The sequence below is a fragment of the Numida meleagris genome, chromosome 1 (assembly GCF_002078875.1).
Source record: "Numida meleagris isolate 19003 breed g44 Domestic line chromosome 1, NumMel1.0, whole genome shotgun sequence".
NCBI classification, from domain to species: Eukaryota; Metazoa; Chordata; class Aves; order Galliformes; family Numididae; genus Numida; species Numida meleagris.
In genome coordinates, this window is record NC_034409.1 from 128064746 (window position 1) to 128083091 (window position 18346).

The 18346-nt window shown below is 40.1% G+C and overlaps 1 protein-coding gene across 1 annotated transcript in view; it reads left to right on the top strand.

The window, feature by feature from the left end:
* SLC9A7 (solute carrier family 9 member A7) overlaps window positions 1-18346 on the top strand; it is a 69981-nt gene that overhangs the window by 30734 nt on the left and 20901 nt on the right. The window contains 11 exon segments of the mRNA XM_021412030.1: window positions 519-718; window positions 2051-2128; window positions 2760-2836; window positions 3779-3891; window positions 5186-5291; window positions 5581-5722; window positions 9607-9712; window positions 10065-10153; window positions 10269-10382; window positions 13803-13914; window positions 14530-14683. Coding sequence (XP_021267705.1) covers window positions 519-718; window positions 2051-2128; window positions 2760-2836; window positions 3779-3891; window positions 5186-5291; window positions 5581-5722; window positions 9607-9712; window positions 10065-10153; window positions 10269-10382; window positions 13803-13914; window positions 14530-14683 — 1291 coding nt within the window.

Genomic DNA, 18346 nt, shown 5'->3' on the forward strand with positions numbered 1-18346 from the left:
CACAAGAGATTGTGCAACTGCCATTGTTGGCTTGCTTAGAATTGCCAGGCATGAAGCTGCATTATTGTTGCAGCTGTATTATGGCGTTTTACAACTGATAGTTTCAGTTAAATATAGTTTCAGTATTCAGTATGGCGTATTTTCAGCAGTCATTATTTAGTTATATCTATTCAGTTCTGTTCTGAAGAGGGAGAAATCTGTCTGTTATATCCCAGTGCTCAGCCTGTAGCAAAATTCAGAGTTTACACATTGGAGGTGTGAATGAGGGTGAGGAAGGAAAGAGATGAATGTGAGTATTTTGTTTGTCACTTTGAGCAGATACCATATTTTACAAATTCATCAGTAGTGTTAATGTGCTTGCTTGGGGCTTCTCTTCCTCTGCAGGAAACTGATAGTAGCCATTCACTGCAAAATACATGTAAGCTTCTTGTGTTACACCTTAGTTGATATTCAAAGCTCAGAAGCTCAGTACAGGAGTGTCAAATCAGCTTCATGGATTTTTAATCCTCTTCTTCCAGGACTGATTGTTGGGGTAATCTTGAGATACGGCACTCCCTCTTCCAGCGGCCGTGATAAACCCCTCAGCTGCTCACAGGAGGACCGGCCATTCACAACCCTGCTGGTCAACGTCAGTGGGAAGTTCTTTGAATATACACTCAAAGGGGAAATAAGCCCTGGGAAGATCCACAATGTGGAGCAAAATGACATGTTGCGAAAGGTGAGGATAGGCCATTTCTTGTGAATGTGTGCTGTTTGGCTGTGTGCTTCTCCTTCTTGATGCTCTTAAATCTACAATTCCCTTGAGTGGTAGTATCAAATGTCTGTGTTTTTGGTGGTAACAGCACCTCAATGCTTAATTGAAAAGCATCTTTTGTACTGTGTCGCTGCTAGCAAAACTGTGTTCTGTTGCCACTGTGCAGTACTTTCCCAAAGCCTTTGATTACTGCTGAAGACTTAGTGTACACTTCTAACATCAGTAAAATTCGTGAAAAGCAGCTGAGCAAATAAAGCCTGACGCTGCCCTCTATAATATAAAGTATAGAAGGAAGTGAATGGTCATTGTTTCCTGGTGTTATTTCCTCGGGATTTTTAATCTGTTTATTTTCAGGAAATAGTTGCTGCTTGCATCCTGTAATCCACCAAATGAAACAATCTGGTATTAGAAATGAAACTCATCTATCAACTGTTGCTCAGATCTGCTATTTCCTTTCTTATTTTATTCAATGGCAGGAATTAAACCTCTTTACTGTGTAGCAAAGCTAGACTTTGAAGTACAGAATGGATACTTCAGGACTGTGACCTAAAAATATTTTCAGTAACTATAAAGAGGATGACTCTGACTACGAAAGTGGCTGTTGATATGTACCTGTCTGCTACAGACACCTGAAGTTAGCTGACATGAGCCCCATTCTGGGAGTGCACACTTTCATGTTAGTCTTCTAGCTTGTGTTTGGACACTAGGTGAGGAGAGGTTAGTCTCCTGTGTGTGCAGCTCTTGTCTGAATTATAAATGATGGGTTTTGTTCCTCTGTCTAGTATAGTCTTTCATGGATATCTGCAGCATCCTCTGAAACGCTTGGAAGTGATGGTGATCCCACTTCCTGAAAACCAGACTTGTACATGACTTGATTGGCTTGCAATAACAGTGCACTGGCTAGACTCACACAAAAATAAAAAGATTAAATGACTAAATATAATTTCATCTACAAATACGCAAATGTTGTGTACAACAGTGAGATAGCTTTTCCAGCATCAATTCCATTAGAATTAATTTTACTTCAGAAAAAGGACTATGTTTGGGTCTGTTGCAAGACTGTCATTGGTGATGAAGGCAAAGGTTGTTTTCCTAGATGCTGTTCACTATGAGGAGCTGCAGCTTCCTGCTTCTGCATCTTTATAGGGCTGAACTGTAATTTGGAGGGTCAACTTTGCCAACTGATTGTTATTTCAACACTTACAAATAGTAGCTGTCAAAAATGAAAGAGGAAGAAGACATAAGAAAGTATGTGATTGTTTCTAATTTATTTCACGTTTTTTTTTTTTTTTTTAGGTTACATTTGACCCAGAAGTTTTTTTCAACATTCTGTTGCCTCCTATTATTTTTCATGCTGGTTATAGCCTGAAGAAGGTAAGCGTAATCATCTTCTCAGGAAAATTTCTTAATGGGAGACTGATCTGTTCAGGAGTGCAGTCTCCATTGCAATCATTTGTGTGTCTCAGTAACAAAAATCTTGACTTCCTCTGCATATGGTTCGGACATACTGTTTTTAGAGAAAATACTTTATATGTAAACGTGCGTGTGTATATGCACTCTATCAACGCATTAAGTTGTATTTAATCTTGCTAATTTGTTTTCCTTTGTGCAGTGCCAGAGATTGACATTAGTTGCATTTAAACTAAAAGATATGCCATTACGAATTGTTAAATGTCCAAAATGCAGTAAATTATATTGAGAAGTAGACCCGAGCTGAACCCCAGTTGCGATGTTCCAGGCTCTGGATAACGGAAGGGTCCAGATTGTTGTTTCACTAGAAGATGCCATAAATTACTCATGCGGTGCTTGTTTTTAGTTTTGAAGCTAACTCTTGCATCTATATATCCTATCTATATACATATTACAAAATTTTGTTGGACAGAATTTGTATTGAAGTATGAAGGATTTCCCTGGGATGCGGCAATTAGTGCAAGTGTAGTAATGCACTGTGTTTTTAACTTTTTTTTTTTTTAACTTCTTTAAACTTTTTTTTTTCCCTATACAGAGACACTTTTTCAGGAATTTGGGGTCAATTTTGGCCTATGCCTTTTTAGGAACAGCAGTCTCTTGTTTTATCATTGGGTAAGTGAAATTTGTGATATCTGTCCCTTGAGTTCATTGAGCCATTCAGATAGTTTTAATTTTGTGATCTGTTTGAATGTAGTTTCTGATTCTTCCAGTCAAAATTAAAGCATAACTTCTGCTGAGATCTGACTTCTAAACAATACTGACCCCGAAACAATATTGTCAAGATTAATTCACTTAACAAGTCCAGAGTGCTAAAGAGCAGTGTTCAGTTTTTGATCTTATGTTATAGTTCAAAATGAAACCTTTTTAGACTGCTGTTAGAATTAGAATTAGCTTTATTCTGAATTGTAAGCACTACTTGAAATAGAATCTTAGCTATCAAATTTCTGGAGATGTCGCTTCCATTTTGCACGTGCACGTTCTGTCTCTCTCCCTCTCTGATATGAATATATATATCACTTTATATGCACGTGCTCATTTGGTTTAAGATAGTCACATTACTTGCACACAATCACTTACACAGCTAATATTACTGTATTCTTGGTGCGTGGGTATTCTGAAATACAGAAATCCTGAGTTTGCATAGGTGACTTCAGTTTGCATGTCTCAGAATCTCACTACTGAGAAATACTTTAAAAGCTATTCTCAGTTCAAAGCTTTTTCTTTGTAGTGTGTTGAGAGAAGCAATACCGAGGGGAATTTTGAGCATGGAAATGTTCCCTGTGGTGGAAAAAGGAAGCAGCCTGTGGAGTTTGTGCTGGTTGTATGAACAGACTTCAAGCTGTGCTTACTTTATATATGCTGGATCATGTCTCACTCTTGACTCAGTTCCTAGAGAAGAGAGGAAACTTTATTTTGAGAGCTTAAACTGCAGCCCTGTCCCACAGAGCTCTAGCATAACAAAGCCCACCTGAAATACTGTTGCTTGTGGTTTTCCTTTGCTTGTTTGAAATATGCCAACTTGTTTGACTTGGATGTTTTATCCTCTCTCTTCAGGAATCTCATGTATGGGGTTGTGAAACTAATGAAGTTGGTGGGACAGCTCTCTGATAAATTCTACTATACAGATTGCCTCCTCTTTGGAGCGATAATATCTGCCACTGATCCAGGTAGCTTGCTGAGCAATTTTTAATGACCTTCCAGAATGATCCTGTTGCTGGGATTGTTGGCTGTATAGCACAAACGTATTAATGGTACTTTATTTTCATTTGTTGTACTAACATATCTGATCTCCTGTGAAATGCACACAAATTCTGGGTGCTGTGAAAGCTATTCCATCAGTTTGGTGATGATGTGATGGTATGTTTGGGGACAAATCCAACTTTCCTGTTCATTATACGTTATTATAATTATTTTTCCCCAACAGATTTTTGTTTAGTGTGCTTCAAGTTTAGAGCTGAAAACAAATTACATGGGATATCAGGACTTCTGTATCTTCATATCTGATACTTGATATTTTCAGAGCTACATTTGAGGGTTTTTCTTTTCTCCTTCAAATGATGTTCGTATTATACAAATTCAAAGAGAAGAATGCTCTTCTGCTAAGTAATTTGAGCTTTTGGCAGAAAATCGAGTTATTCCTCTAAATTCAGCATGTTCACAAAGGTGTCTGTGCTTGCCAAGTCAGTCTGGAGAGTTGATGGAAGAGCAGGGCCAGGGGATGGAGTGCTGAAGTATGAATTGTGACATTTAAAACAGATTATTTGACACACTCGGTGTTGGTTGGTATGAAAATGGGAAGTAGCTCCTGTGATTGAGCTGAGTTCTGAGCACGCTATGGTTGCACACTGTTTTGGCCTTTATGCAAAAAATTGCCATGTGATTTTTGAAGCTTATAAATGGGAACATCTGAAATCATTCCTTCATGTCAGACTGGAGCATTTTTGAAAGGACTGCTGTAAATATTTATCAGTCTTGCCCATTTCAAATCCTGTGCAAATGCACGCTCCTGTGGCATAAGGTGTGCTTTGGGGAACATTTACAGCCATTAGTGCTATGACTGAAACAATAAAGCTATGTCAACAATCCACACAGCAAGAGTGGCATAATGTTTTGTTGAGTATCTTATATGGAACACATTCTACAAAAAATAGCAGGGTATTCTACAAAAAATAGCAGTAGAAGTGTTTTGTCTGCACTGTGCCCATCCATCATGGGGGCTTTGCTATAAATGCTGAGCACACGGGAGGGCACAGAGCTCCTGCCTAATGGGGCTACCCTGAAACTGATGGTAGAGTTGTTTACCTGTAGATAAACATGGCTAGTCTCTTTCCCAGATTGATTTTGATCCTATGCTTCAATTCCTGTGTTTTGTTGCTTAAGGCAAGCTGGTAAGTCTACCTTCTCAGCTCACAGTCGTTCCTGAAGTCATTCAGTGTGTTTTTTTCTCTTTTCTTTCTGCAGTTACCGTGCTAGCAATATTTAATGAGCTGCACGCTGATGTTGATCTCTATGCTCTTCTGTTTGGGGAGAGTGTGCTGAACGACGCTGTTGCCATTGTATTATCTTCGTAAGTAACCAGTTCAATTTCTACTCTCAAATTACTTAACTGTTTTGAATGCTTTTTCTGAGGAAAAAAATACCTATTTTAGACATGCTGTTTTAAATTTAAGTGTATTGCCTTGAACTTGACAATATATATCACAAGCCTTTGCCCAGATACTTCAGGCATACATGCACCAGGAAGGAAAAATTTGCCTTCAGTATGTTTGTCTGTTCTCTTGTTCATTTGCTACTGTTAAGGGGTGAAACCGTTCTGATGCCGTTTCTAACTTCTCATTGTGTTACTCTCTTCCTAGGTCTATAGTTGCCTACCAGCCAACAGGTGAAAATACCCATGCTTTTGATGCAGCAGCATTTTTCAAGTCAGTTGGTGTTTTCCTGGGAATATTCAGTGGTTCTTTCATGATGGGAGCAGTGACAGGAGTAGTGACAGCTCTGATATCCTTTTTTAGCTTAAGCTCCTCCAAATGAGAAACCACATTCAGGTGCTAATGGCGCTCACCTATTTGCAGCTGTAGCAATGGTGACTCTAGCTTGTTTCAATCTGAGTGTGAAGATTTACCTCTGTCTATAGAAAGATACCCACAGAAATGACTTTTTCCAGTATAACTGTGGCTACACCAGAAGTTTTAATGATGTTGCTGCGTGCAGTGTGCTGCCAAAAGATTTAAAGTCAGTAGGAGGCTCTAAATAGATAGTCTATTGTTCAGTTCTAGGAATTATGAAAAATAGCTTTTATTTCATAAGATAACTGAAAGATAACTGGTGTTTTGTTCTGTCTTCAGCAGAATCCTTGGTAGCTTTTTTTTGACCCTAGCGAGTTCTTTCTGAGTGTACCGCATTCAAACTTTTTGCTGAAAATCTCTTGTCATGCAGCTTGGATAAGACTATACCTCTACCAGAATTAACGTCATGGCATTGTGTGCTTTGCATGACCTGTCCTGCTCTCTTGACGCTTACTCTGTTTGATCAGAACTCTGAAGCGCTCAGGGAGCAATCCGTGTGGGTCTTGCTTTAGGCTTGGGCAGTAAACTTTAAGCTTGTGGTGCTTCTTCTGGAGGGGAAAAGAATCAATGTGTTTTTTTTTTTTGCTTTTAGACTGAGAAGGATAAAAACATTTCTGTGTGTCCCAGCTTGCTTTGATCTCCCCAGACTTCTGAAAACTGACCTAGAAGGGGTAAAATGTGCTATTTTGCACAATAATAATGAACTTGTGATTCTTTATCTTAAGTAGTGTCTCAGCTGTATCTTGTTATAGACGCATCACTCAGATTTGCCTGGCTGTATCCTGCATAATGAAAACTTTTCAGGTATAAGGAGGAACATGTGCTGTGATGCTTTTGTGTTTCATCTTCCAGTTCCGCTGTTCTGCAGTTGATGTGACCCAGAACAATGATTCTTAAACTGGCTTTTAAGCCACTGGCCACCTATAGGTCTAGCTGATCAAATGCTGTTGCTGTGGTTTTGGCTTTCTGAGCAGCTACTAATTGCAGCTGGAATACTTTCAGATCCATTTTGTAAAATCATGTTCTGAAGCAGCAGTTGGTTCTTGCTGTTTTTAATGCTTCTGCTCAGGAGGGTGCTATGAGACTGGAAGGAAGGATGCTGTTCACAAGACAGCCTCTGGTTTAAAAATAAATGCATAAAAATGCATAAACTGTTGCTTAATTATACATTTTTAAGTATTTTATTTTGGAAAACTACTTAATGGTGTGTAATAGTGCAGAAACTAACTGTAAATGTGCACTTTACTCTTAGCTAGTTAGAACCTGTAACTTCAGTCATGAATGAAGTTAATAGAACCTTATTCCCAAGCAGTATTCTGTAGCACTGTCGTAGCTGTGAAGTACCCATCACCATACCCCTCTGCCAGCAAAGGGCATTCGTGCAGTCATGCACTGTCCTTTGAAAATAGACAGAATACTTATTTTGCAAATATGGTGCAGACAATATACATAGACTTGTTCTGGCTTTCAGCAAACTGTCTTGGCCTCAATGCCTGTGGTTATTATTATTTTTTTTTAATAGCAGTTAAAGTATTGTACCGTTTGGTATTTCTTTCTAAATTGTAGAATCTGCCTGGCTGGAATGAAGTGAAGCCAAAATACTATGTCTAAGGAATAAAGAAAGAAAACTCTTTCCTTTAATGTTTAAATTAAGAAAACAAACAATTATTTTGAAGTAGAACTTCAATTTGGTCAATTATAATAAAAAAATTAAAATTAGTGATTTTTTCTTTACCTTCCTCTCACCCTCCTCTTCCTCCAGATTGATGAGCACAAGTCTTAGTTTTGAATTTAGTAAATTACTTTGATATGGTTGCATACACTACAGTGGCAAGAGAAATAAAGAGTTGATTCAACTGCTTTGATTCAGCAACTGATGCGACTGTCCAGTTTCTGAAGGAATACATGAATTTCTTTTGAGTCAGGTACCGGGATAAATTTATAGTGGGATTACCTGAGTATTCTGTGGAAGATGGGTTGTAAGTACTGCTCCAGTGGTTGTTGTTGCTTCAGAAGTGTGATATTACACAATAAGTCTGTTGGGAGGTGAGAGTGATCCATTGTAGTGTGGCTATATGTCTTCAAAAATGGCAGAGGGATGGATTATGTAGAAAAATGACCATGTGGAGAATAACAGCTGTTTAGAAAATGCTGAGTTTTATGTTTTGTTTAATGCCAGCTGTCATGGAGACTTTTTGATCATGGTTTGGGCTTTTGTTTTGAGTTCAGCCTTCTGGCAAAGCAGGGTTGAGTCTGAAGTTGTAGCTGGAATACGTGCTTCAGAGCCCTTCCCTCCTCTGAGCCATGCAGAATGCCAACAAGAAGCAGTAGTGTGGGTGGGGAGCAGGTACACTGACTCAGGAGTGCTTTGTGCTAACCACTGAAATGCTGCCAGCTGTTTGCCTCTGGTGCTAATTACACGTGGTTTGCTGTGAACACTGTATTCTGTGATAAAGCCCACAGGAGACTGCTTCCACTGAGTGTTGTGGGCCAACTGAATGCTTCTTGCAAGAGTCACAAAGAGTGCTGTGAGCTGCAGACCTCCCAGGGCCTGTGAATTTCCTGTGAAAGTGGTGCTCCTCATTGTTTTTAATGTACTGAACCATGACTCCCCAGGCAGCTGTGTTGGCGTTAGTTTTGATTGTGTAATGCTGCAGAGAACCCTGAATGCTATATTATACATGGAGAGGAGTGGTGGATGCTGGTGCAGCCCTGATGTCTCTGTCAAGGTGCTGGTTGCCTTCCTGTGGGCAGGGAGAGTGCTACACCTTGCTGTTCCAAGTGTCCTTGTTGTTCTCTAGCTGTTGCCCTGCTTGGATTTCAAAGACTGTTAGTCATCAGCCTTCAGAAGGACTAGGGGTTTCTCTACCACTCTTCTAGCACATGATTTCTTTCTGTAACTCCCAATACAGCTATCCACACCTGAGGTATAGTAAGCCGTGCTGTTTACTTGCTGACAATGTAATGTCTGGAGGGGGGGAAAAAATGTCCCATAAATGTGAACAAAAATTTTCAAGTATGTGGAGAGCTATGTTTAAGGCAACTGAAATCTCTTTCACTTTTCACTACCTACATGAACTGTTAATTCCATATATTTGACATTACTCAAGTTTCACTCTCATTTGGAAGATCAATTTGTTTTTTTTTTGAAAAGACTTTGAAAAGACTGAGCTTGCTGTGGTTGAGCTGGCTTTTTCTCTAAGATGCATCAACACAGGGAGAAGAAATATATCTTGTTGTAGGCAGGTATCTGCTTTGCCTTAAAAATACAGAAATATCCAAACTTGCTGAAAAAGACTTGCCAACAGATCTGAGGAGAAAAATTCTGATAAATCTGCTTCATCCCAGGGTTTCTGTAGTTAAGAACAGCCCTGTGAATGAAACACTTCTGAATGTATTTTATGATTTATCTAAGGGTGACCAGAGTATATGCATGTGCAAATCTTTATCTAAAAATAAAATAAACTGGGGGGAAAAAGGATATCTGAAAGGAACACTGAGTATATATCCCGTCTGTGCTGGCTCTTTGCAGGGAAACGTGGCATTGAGTAAGATATTAGTTGAAAGAGGTGAGTTATGCCACAGCTGTGCAGCAGAAATAGCCAAAGTTAATGACTTGAAAGGGAGACCTCGATTCTGAAGTTTGTCTTGATGTCACGATGGAATTGATGTTTTCCATGCAAAAAAAAAAAAAAGCGTTCCCAGACCAGCATCAGTTATTAGCACATAAAAGCACTTTTCACGAATATTAGGTAGAGAGAAGCCAAAGGACCGGTGGGTTTCTTTTATTTTTGATCCCTTAACAAATGGCTTAACGTGACAAAGTTTACCAAGTTACACTGCTTCCCTCTGCTGGAAACGGCTCTCTTCTTCTTAATGTCCTGGAGCACTTTCTTGCTAGCAGAAGCCTGTGGATTTACTGGTGAGTTGATGGCTTTGAGCACACTAAGACAGAACTCCTGACCATCTTAGCCACGTTTCCACTTTCTCATTAAAACCTCCCTATGAGAAACACAATGTTAGCACTTAAAGCTTTTTTATGTTCTGTACAATGCCATAGAAGGTGCAACTCACTGTGCAGCAAAAGCTCTTAAGAACAGCTTTCATTTGGCTTAAAAGCATCTGTGTCCCACTATGCCCTGCCCCATCCTTGATTTGAAAATGAGATTCATAAAATCTCAAGGTTAAGGATAATTTAATAGGACTTGGGAAGGGAAAATATCTTGTGCTTACATAGTAAACAGACTGATTTTTACGTGTGATTCTGTTCACAGGTGTGGTGGCTGTCCTCTTCTGTGGAATTACTCAGGCACATTACACGTACAATAACTTGTCAGTTGAATCAAGAAGTCGCACTAAGCAGGCAAGATCCTTTCACCTTTTGTACAGTGTATTGCTACAGTGCTGTGTACTGTTATTTTGAAAAGCATATTTATTGCTTGGCCTTTAACATGTTATTCTTTTTCTTCTTTCCTTAGCTATTTGAGGTATTGCACTTCCTGGCTGAGAACTTCATCTTTTCTTATATGGGTTTGGCACTGTTTACTTTCCAGAAACACATATTCAGCCCAGTTTTCATCATTGGAGCTTTTGTATCCTTTTTCAGTTTGTTTGAGGCTTCTCTATTTTCACGCGCACCTGAAGACTGGTGGTGCATGTTAGCTTTATCAGATAAATGGCACTGACCAAATAAATGGTGGTTGACCAGAGTTTTCCTGTGTTTTGCAGGCACGAGTCTAAGAACATATTTTATTAACACTTACATCAAAGTCCTGAGGCCTCTCTCACAAAGTTGTTGGCTCAGCATATGAGCAAGTACGAAAAGTCATGTAAATTCAACATATAAATAAATGAATATACTTTCCTCCATGTAGCTGTAGCACAGAGGAACTTTCAACACTGGATTTGCAAATCTCCTTCCTAGCTAGGAAACATCAGTGTTGGCAGAAGGGGGAACAGCATGCTGCTACATTTATCAGCATAGGCAAACTGAGTCAGTTGCTTGGGAAGTGTGAGCACCTGCTACACAGATATGAAGAAACATTGAATCTAAAGGTAAAGCGATGGATGAGGATACTAGGGAATTTTTAGTGAAGAGTAGTTCACCAGTGCAAATTATTTCAGTTGTTTTTGTTTGTTTGTTTTTATAACTTCTGCTCATTTGTTTTTCCTAAGATGTAAGGGATTTACAGATGACGTTCAGGGCTCTGATTTTTATCTGTTCTCTTCTCATCCCAAATATATACATTGCCCACCTGGAAAAGTTATGCTAGATGAGTCTGAGAGTGAGTGGAACGGAAAACAAGAGAGTCTAGGCGAATGAGGGAGAGAGGGTTTTTGGAGAGGGGATGTGTGTGGTCTGTTAATCAGTGAATCTACATCAAGTATTAATCAGTGTCTTTTGGGAAAGAAAGATTCGAAGCTTTTATTCTTCTCCAGACCTTACAATTTAAGAAAGCATATTGCATCATGAAGGTTAAGCGTGCATGGTGTTGTGGCTATGAGCTGGAATGCATCTTCAACTTTCTGGTCTCCTGAATTACTTAAGGAATCTGCATCGTACTCTGTTTTCCCATTTCCACAATTGATATCTAGTGCTTAAGGCTGAAAAGCTTTGTAAAAGTAAAGCATAGTGCCTTAAGAGGGATCTGTACGATGTAACTTGATACCAAGATATTTGGATTACTTCCCACTGACACTGAAATAATATATTTTAACACAAACTCTTTGATTCTTGACAACAATTTGTAACAAGTGAAATAATAGGTGTTCATCACTCTGCTTTTTCCCAGTCTTTGCTCTGGAGATGTTCTCAGCATAGGTGGAAGCACTGTGTGCTTTTCAGTTTATATAAATGGAGAAATAGCTTAGGGTTTCTGTGAGTAAGAGATTGCAGCAGTTGTCAGGACAAACAAGGCAGAGGTAGAGGGTTTTACCTTCTAAACTTTTCTCCTCCTGATTTTTCACCAGTCTGATCCAAAAGAAAAATTGCTCTTGATGCTTTTGTCAGTGGAGAAGGGAGAAGGCAAAAATAACATGTGCCTTGGCTGTTGATGGCAGCAGTGCTTATAATGCTGTCGTGTTCAAACTTTTGGAACCTAAAAAAGATTTTGCTCTTCACATCCAGCTGTTCTCTGAACAAAGCAAATGAACTTCAGGGGAGTGTGATTATCTTTAAGCAATATTCTAAAAGTGGTTCTCAGGTGATGGGAAGAAGCAGGAATTGAAATGTGGTGCAGGCCCTGACATGAAGTACATGTGCTGCTGAAAGGTGCTTGTTTTGAAGATGGGTATCAGTTCCCATCGTCACTGGCTGACTTGTTACCTGGCTCTCAGCTGCCTCAGAACTGAGCACTTTGGTAGTAGTCTCCCTCAGATAAGTTGGGAGATGCTAGATTCCTCTCTCGCCCTGCCCCCTTTCAAGCAGATTATATACCTATTCCTTCACTGTATTCCTGGAGGCTTGAAAATTCAGAGCAATTAAAAATGTGATTGAAACGATGGATACTGAAGGTCCTGTCTTGATTTCTCTCCACCTTCTTACTCTTTCTGTCATATCTGTACTACTTCTGGGGATTTATCACACTTATCTTAATTTTTCTTTGATCATTTACTTTTTTTTCTGAAACACTGAAAAAAGAATGTTCCACGTCCTCACATCTGTTTTTGTGAATTAACAAATGTTCTGGAGCCCTGTGACCATTGGTTAAAGACATGGATGAAATAGTTGTTTGTTTGGTGTGCTAAATGTAGTAATTTTTTTTTGGTTTTGCTATACCCATCTGCCCTCCGTCTTGTTTCTTTCCAGAATTTTTGTTCGATTCTCTTCCTACCCACCTACTTTTATTGCATTTTTCATCTCTCTTTGTACTACAACACTTAACCTTTGTTGCCTCTGGTGTGATTTTTTTCTTTTTAATTTTGAGGAAGACGAAGGGTACCAGCACCCACATTTTGCCTCAGCAGCCACTTTCCCCTTTAAATTAATGCCTTATGGAGTGAGATCTGGGGGTGTATATATATACATCATTACTGTTGAAAGAGAAGGGTTGGACTGCAAAGGCAGGGCTAAAGCCTCAGTCTAATGATTTTTGCAGTGCCCAAAAGGACTGCTGTAAAAGCTGTTTGGAATAATTACATGAAGCTTCTTGTAAAAGTAATGATCAAAATCTTAGTTCCATGGAGGCATAACTTCCTACTAACTATATTGTTTTACTTCAGTATTTAGGTATAACAACAGCCCAGAGAAGTCTTGAGTTCTTATTTGCTTTTGTTTGTTTTCCATAAGAGAGCTGCTTCATTCTTTTAACGTTGTTATCCTAGCAGTAGATGAACAGGGTTGTGTTGGTGTGTAATAGGATTTCAGCTTATCGCTCTGATTTGTGCCAAAGTGTTCCTTAGTTGGGTGGAGCATTTATTCAACTTTCTGGTTATTCATTGGAACCATAGTGCAGGAGGGTAAGAGCTTAACTCTTACTATTATGAATGTCTGCAGTACTTTTTAAAGGCTTTTTGAACCTCATTCTAGTGCTGCTGATTATTTATTAATTCATCTTTATAGCTTCTCTGAACTCTTAAGTGCCCACCGACCAGAGTAGGTCATGTTGCCTCCGCAGGAGCCTTAATAGTGGACACTTGCTGGTCTTCCATGTTGACTTTCTTTCTATGCTAGGGCTGCGTTTCTGTTGGTCTAAAATGCACAGTTTCATGTTGGAGGTGATAGTTGCTTAAAATGTGGTATTTTAAGTTTTTGTTTGCGCAGCTGGTAGGCTTCATACTAGATGTAATTTAACTGCATTAGAACACTTGGTTATGACAGCCTGCATTCTGTGCAGCGAGTTCATTCTGCACATATTTGGTGAAAGTCTGTTCTATATAGACGAGGATAACGTGACGCTTAATATTGTTGCATAAATCTCTCATTAAAACAGAAGGTTTGTGTTAGAGCCAGGTGCCCAAGAGTGTATTAAAACCCTGGGAAGGTGAAATCCTTAACCCTCAGCTGTGAACAGATTGCGATCTTTTTGGGCAGAGCTGCACACATCTACCCTCTTTCCTTCTTGCTGAATCTGGGCAGAAGGCATAAGATCAGCTGGAATTTTCAACACATGATGATGTTTTCAGGTAAAAGAGCAAAAATGTTTGGTAAAGCAGTAATTCTTTTTAAATCATAAGATGTGGATTATAAAAGCAGGAGATAGTTCTACAAACGTAGTTTTCCTTTACAGAAGACTTAGCAGCTGTAGCATGCTCTTATGTATCTTTCAACTTTTATAGAAAGTGTAATGTCTGAGAAAAGTGACATCTTGGAATGACAGCTGCTGGCAGCTTATGATCACCTCATGTTGGGAATGGAGTATTTTCAACTGAAGCATTGGAAACATGCTCATTTTCATTTAGATTCAAGGAGATGCTTGATTTCCAAAATTTGTTTTGCTGTTGTCCGCAACTTGTTTGTTTCTGCATTTCTTTCCTATAAATTTCTGGAAACGCTTAATCCTTAGCACCTGCGGATTCTGTAAGTTACAGAAAACTACTAGAGCAAGTTACAGTCTAAGTCATCCCAGGGATTTACCAAGGAAACTGAGGGAGCCAAAACTCATGTGGGAGTACTCTGAACCCCTTGCTTTCTGCTTATCACTTTAAGCCTCTATGTCTGGAAGGGAGCAAGAAAAGATGCTGTATTATGGAGGTGTGGTTGCACTTCTGAAGCTCTATTTCATTTTTTTTTTTACGTAGGTCTCAGGGGAGCCATGGCCTTTGCTCTGGCCATACGAGATACTGCTACCTATGCTCATCAGATGATGTTCTCAACAACTCTCCTCATTGTCTTTTTCACTGTGTGGATTGTTGGTGGAGGCACAACTCCTATGCTGTCATGGCTGAACATCAGGTCGGTATGCAGCTGCACACTGGGGAAACTTCACTTTTCAGGTGGCAATTGTGCTAATCAGGTTTAGTCCTGTGGAATTTGTTTGATGCTTGCTAGATGCGCTCTAGGTATTTAGAGCATTCTATTGTTAGTGCAGGCTGGTTTAAAAACAAAAGAAAAAAAACCTAAAAAATGTACAAGATCTTGCTGGGATTTGGCCTAAAGCTTCCTGATGCTCTGTAGGTATCTAGATCCTTGTCACCACAGTAGGTTGTGAGGATAACATTGCTTGATACAGAAAAGCAAGAATTAGTGAATCTGGTCCCATATTGACTTCTCATCCTATCAGACATTTCCCCACCTTCTGCCTGTGGGTAACAGTTGTGTTGTTTTTCAAGTTAGATGGAGCCTTCAGCACTAAACTGAATGCACTTTAAACATTTATCTGAACACTACCTAAGTAACTGAGATAAATAGGAACCTGCTTCTGAGTGTTTCCTCTGTTTTGAGGTGACCTATGAAAATGACGAACAGCACAATTATAGCCACGTGCCTCTAAGTCCTGGTCAATACTTATTACATAAGGGCTGCAAGTATAGTTGTGTTTGAGATTGCTTACCAACAAAATCCTAAAGAATCATGAATCAGTCCTTAAGGACAACTTCTGTTGGCATTCTGAAAGCTTTGGTAGCTGGTGTGGGGAGGGAAGGTAAATATGATGGATCCTAGTTATGCTAATCAGAATGTCTGCTGTTGTATTGTGCTAGGATAGGAAAAAAACAATTGTAGGTAAAAAAAAAATAATAATTCTGTCTTAGGAAGTACAAACTGTCTTCAAGGATTGGTGCTATTCTTGGAAAACTTCAGTGAACTACTTGTAGTAATAGGTAGCAGGTGTTTTCTAGATTGGGGAAAAAAAAAAGGATGGATAGGACTCCCAGAAATGTTTGTGAGACCTGTTATTGAAGGCAGCTAAAGCCAAACTATCTGATACAACAATGTCAACAGCAAGTTTTGAGTTATGGGATGAGCTTACTAAAAACTGTGATATGTCAGACTGGCTGACAACCTGTCATTAAGGATATATGTTTGGCAGAGTTGAACCTCTCTGTGCCAGGAATACATCAGCTGCATTCAATGTCAAATGCTTCCAGCCTGAGAAATTACAGCAGTGATTTATAATATCTCTGCTCGGTCTAGCAGCAGACATTGGTAATCCTGGTTTCCTTTTATATTTTGGTGCCAAACAAATCCGTTTTTGTCCTTTAAGTGCAATTTCCAGGTGTTTAGCTACCACTAGCAACAGCATATGCAGTACCTGGTCTTGAAGTCAACAGCAAAACAATTCCACTGCTCCTAAGTCATCATGATGTGGTGTCATTTGACCATTAATGATACTTCTAAGCTCAGCCTGACTGGTGTCTCTTTCCATATGAAAACTGTTCTGTGACTCTGACAAGATGCCTGGAGTAGGAACCATGTGCAGCTTTCCATTAGGCACCTCTGGCAATGGAAGCAGATTTCTGGCTAATAGTGGTATATAAGGAAACACTGTACTAATTACAGCAAACCAGGCAGATGGTGTCTGCGTGACCCGCAGTGTACACAAGCTTTCTGAGGCATGGGGTACAAGGGAGCAGGAGATGAGTTCTTGCAAGCAGTAAGTAGGTAGAAACATTTTTGAAGTCTACCCGGATTGCACTGGGCTCAAAGAGCCTGGTGGTGAGCTGCCTGTGAAGGGAGAAAAGGCTAAATGCTGTATCTATTCCACGCTTGCCCTTTGGGAAAACTATACTTGCAAGAATCATTGCTGTGGCCAACAAAGCAGGATGGCTGGAAACGCTGAGTAGCGCAGTGATACCCTTCCTGGAGGAGCAGCTGCCAGCAGGCAGTTGGCTGAACCATAGTCTGGAGCGTTTAGCTTTTTAAAGTTTTATCTGCATTTATTTAAGTAGTAATTTTAACCATCACTTGTTTGACGTGGTTGACGGAAAATAAATGTTTAGTTTTCCTATTAAGAGAAGGATATCGTGTCAGCAAGGGAACTCCACATAAGAAGTACGGCAAAGAACTACGTGGGTCTGCCTGCAGCTGCCCCGGGGGCTCTGCTGTATTGATCACCGAAGCTGCACTTCTTAGGAGTGACCTCAAGTTTGTGCCAGGTGGTGGCAGCCGTGTGCAGCTGATGAAGAATTAGAAACTTGGTTCCGGTGTAGCCCGTTGTGACAAAACCTTTTCTGCAGGAAAACACGAAGTCACGCCTGACTTTTCATATGCAGGGAAGCAACAGATTACTTTCCCGCTGAATTTTAGACGTGAGCTGCTTTTCCATCCCTTTCCCCCCAGTGAGTGAGGTAGGCAGGAGGAGATGAAGGTGCTCTTCTTTCCCAGTGCCTTGCACAGCTGCACTGTGTGGTGCTGAGACAGCACTTCCTTTGGATGCTTTCTGAGCTCTGGCACTTACTATAGAGGCTGGAAATAAGTAGTGCTCCTGCATAGGATTGTTTAGCAGAAGAGAGACAAAACAATAGAAGGTTCATTGTTTCCTAGAGTAAGTAAATGGAGAGAAATAAGAAACTAATGCCATTTGTGTGTTAGACTTAAATGCCAAGACTTGTGCGGACTCCTGAAAGTCCATCTCTCATGAGAAGTTCATGGCAGTTTTGGGGGAGTTAGGGAAGACACAAACAACAAGGGATCTTCTTTAAGGTTAGCCTGCACAATTTAAATAGAATGGTAGTAGAGAGCTGGCCCCAGCCAAGACTTTCAGCCTGGCTTGACAGCACTGTGTTCATGCAGAGGTAGTTGTGTGCGTGCATGAGGTGATGGTTATGCAAGGATCTGGAATTGCCTTGCTGTGGCTCAGGTAGAGGCATGTGGCTATTGTTTGAATGGCAGTTGGGGTGCATGCTTTGTTCTCTACTTCTGGTGATCCCTTCTCTCTCTTGACGTGAAATATATTAAAAGAAAAGTAGGCCAGGGGGAGAGCAATATGAAAACTAAGTTTTGGAAAAGTACAAAGGGGAGCTTATAAGCAGTAGGGGGACCAAATTTTTACATGGCCTAATAGTGATAGGACAAGGAGGGAATGTCTTTAAACAAAAAGAGAGGAAACTTAGGTTAGATGTTAGGAAGAAGTTCTTTCCTCAGAGGGTAGTGAGTCTGTTGCACAGGCTGCCCAGAGAAGCTGTGGTGCCCCATCCCTGGAGGTGCTCAAGGCCAGGTTGGATGGGGCCCTGGGCAGCCTGAGCTGGTGGGGCGCAGCCCTGCCCACAGCAGGGGGTTGAGACTGGATGGTCTTTAAGGTCCCCTCCAAACTAAGCTATTCTATGAAAATAGACCAAAATGCCACATTCCTTGCCTTGCTCTGTTCTGAATGTCTCAAGTAAACAGAAGTGCAGGTGTGTTTTAAGGATAAGATATATAACCAGTGTCCATTGGTCAAGTTTAAATGTACAACTAAGCCAAGGACCTACTATTTGCAGTGGAGGCTTAATTTGCATTTACTGCTTAACTGTTTGGGAAAAGTGAGGTTATGACAGCAAAATCCAAGCAAAAATAATGAGATATTCAGGTGTTTTTTGTTTCTGCCACTTGATTCTAGGTGAGTTTAAAAATTAACACCAGGAACTAGTGTAAAGCCATGATGTCATGTGTATTTGAATTTGTGTGCTGTCTTGGCTG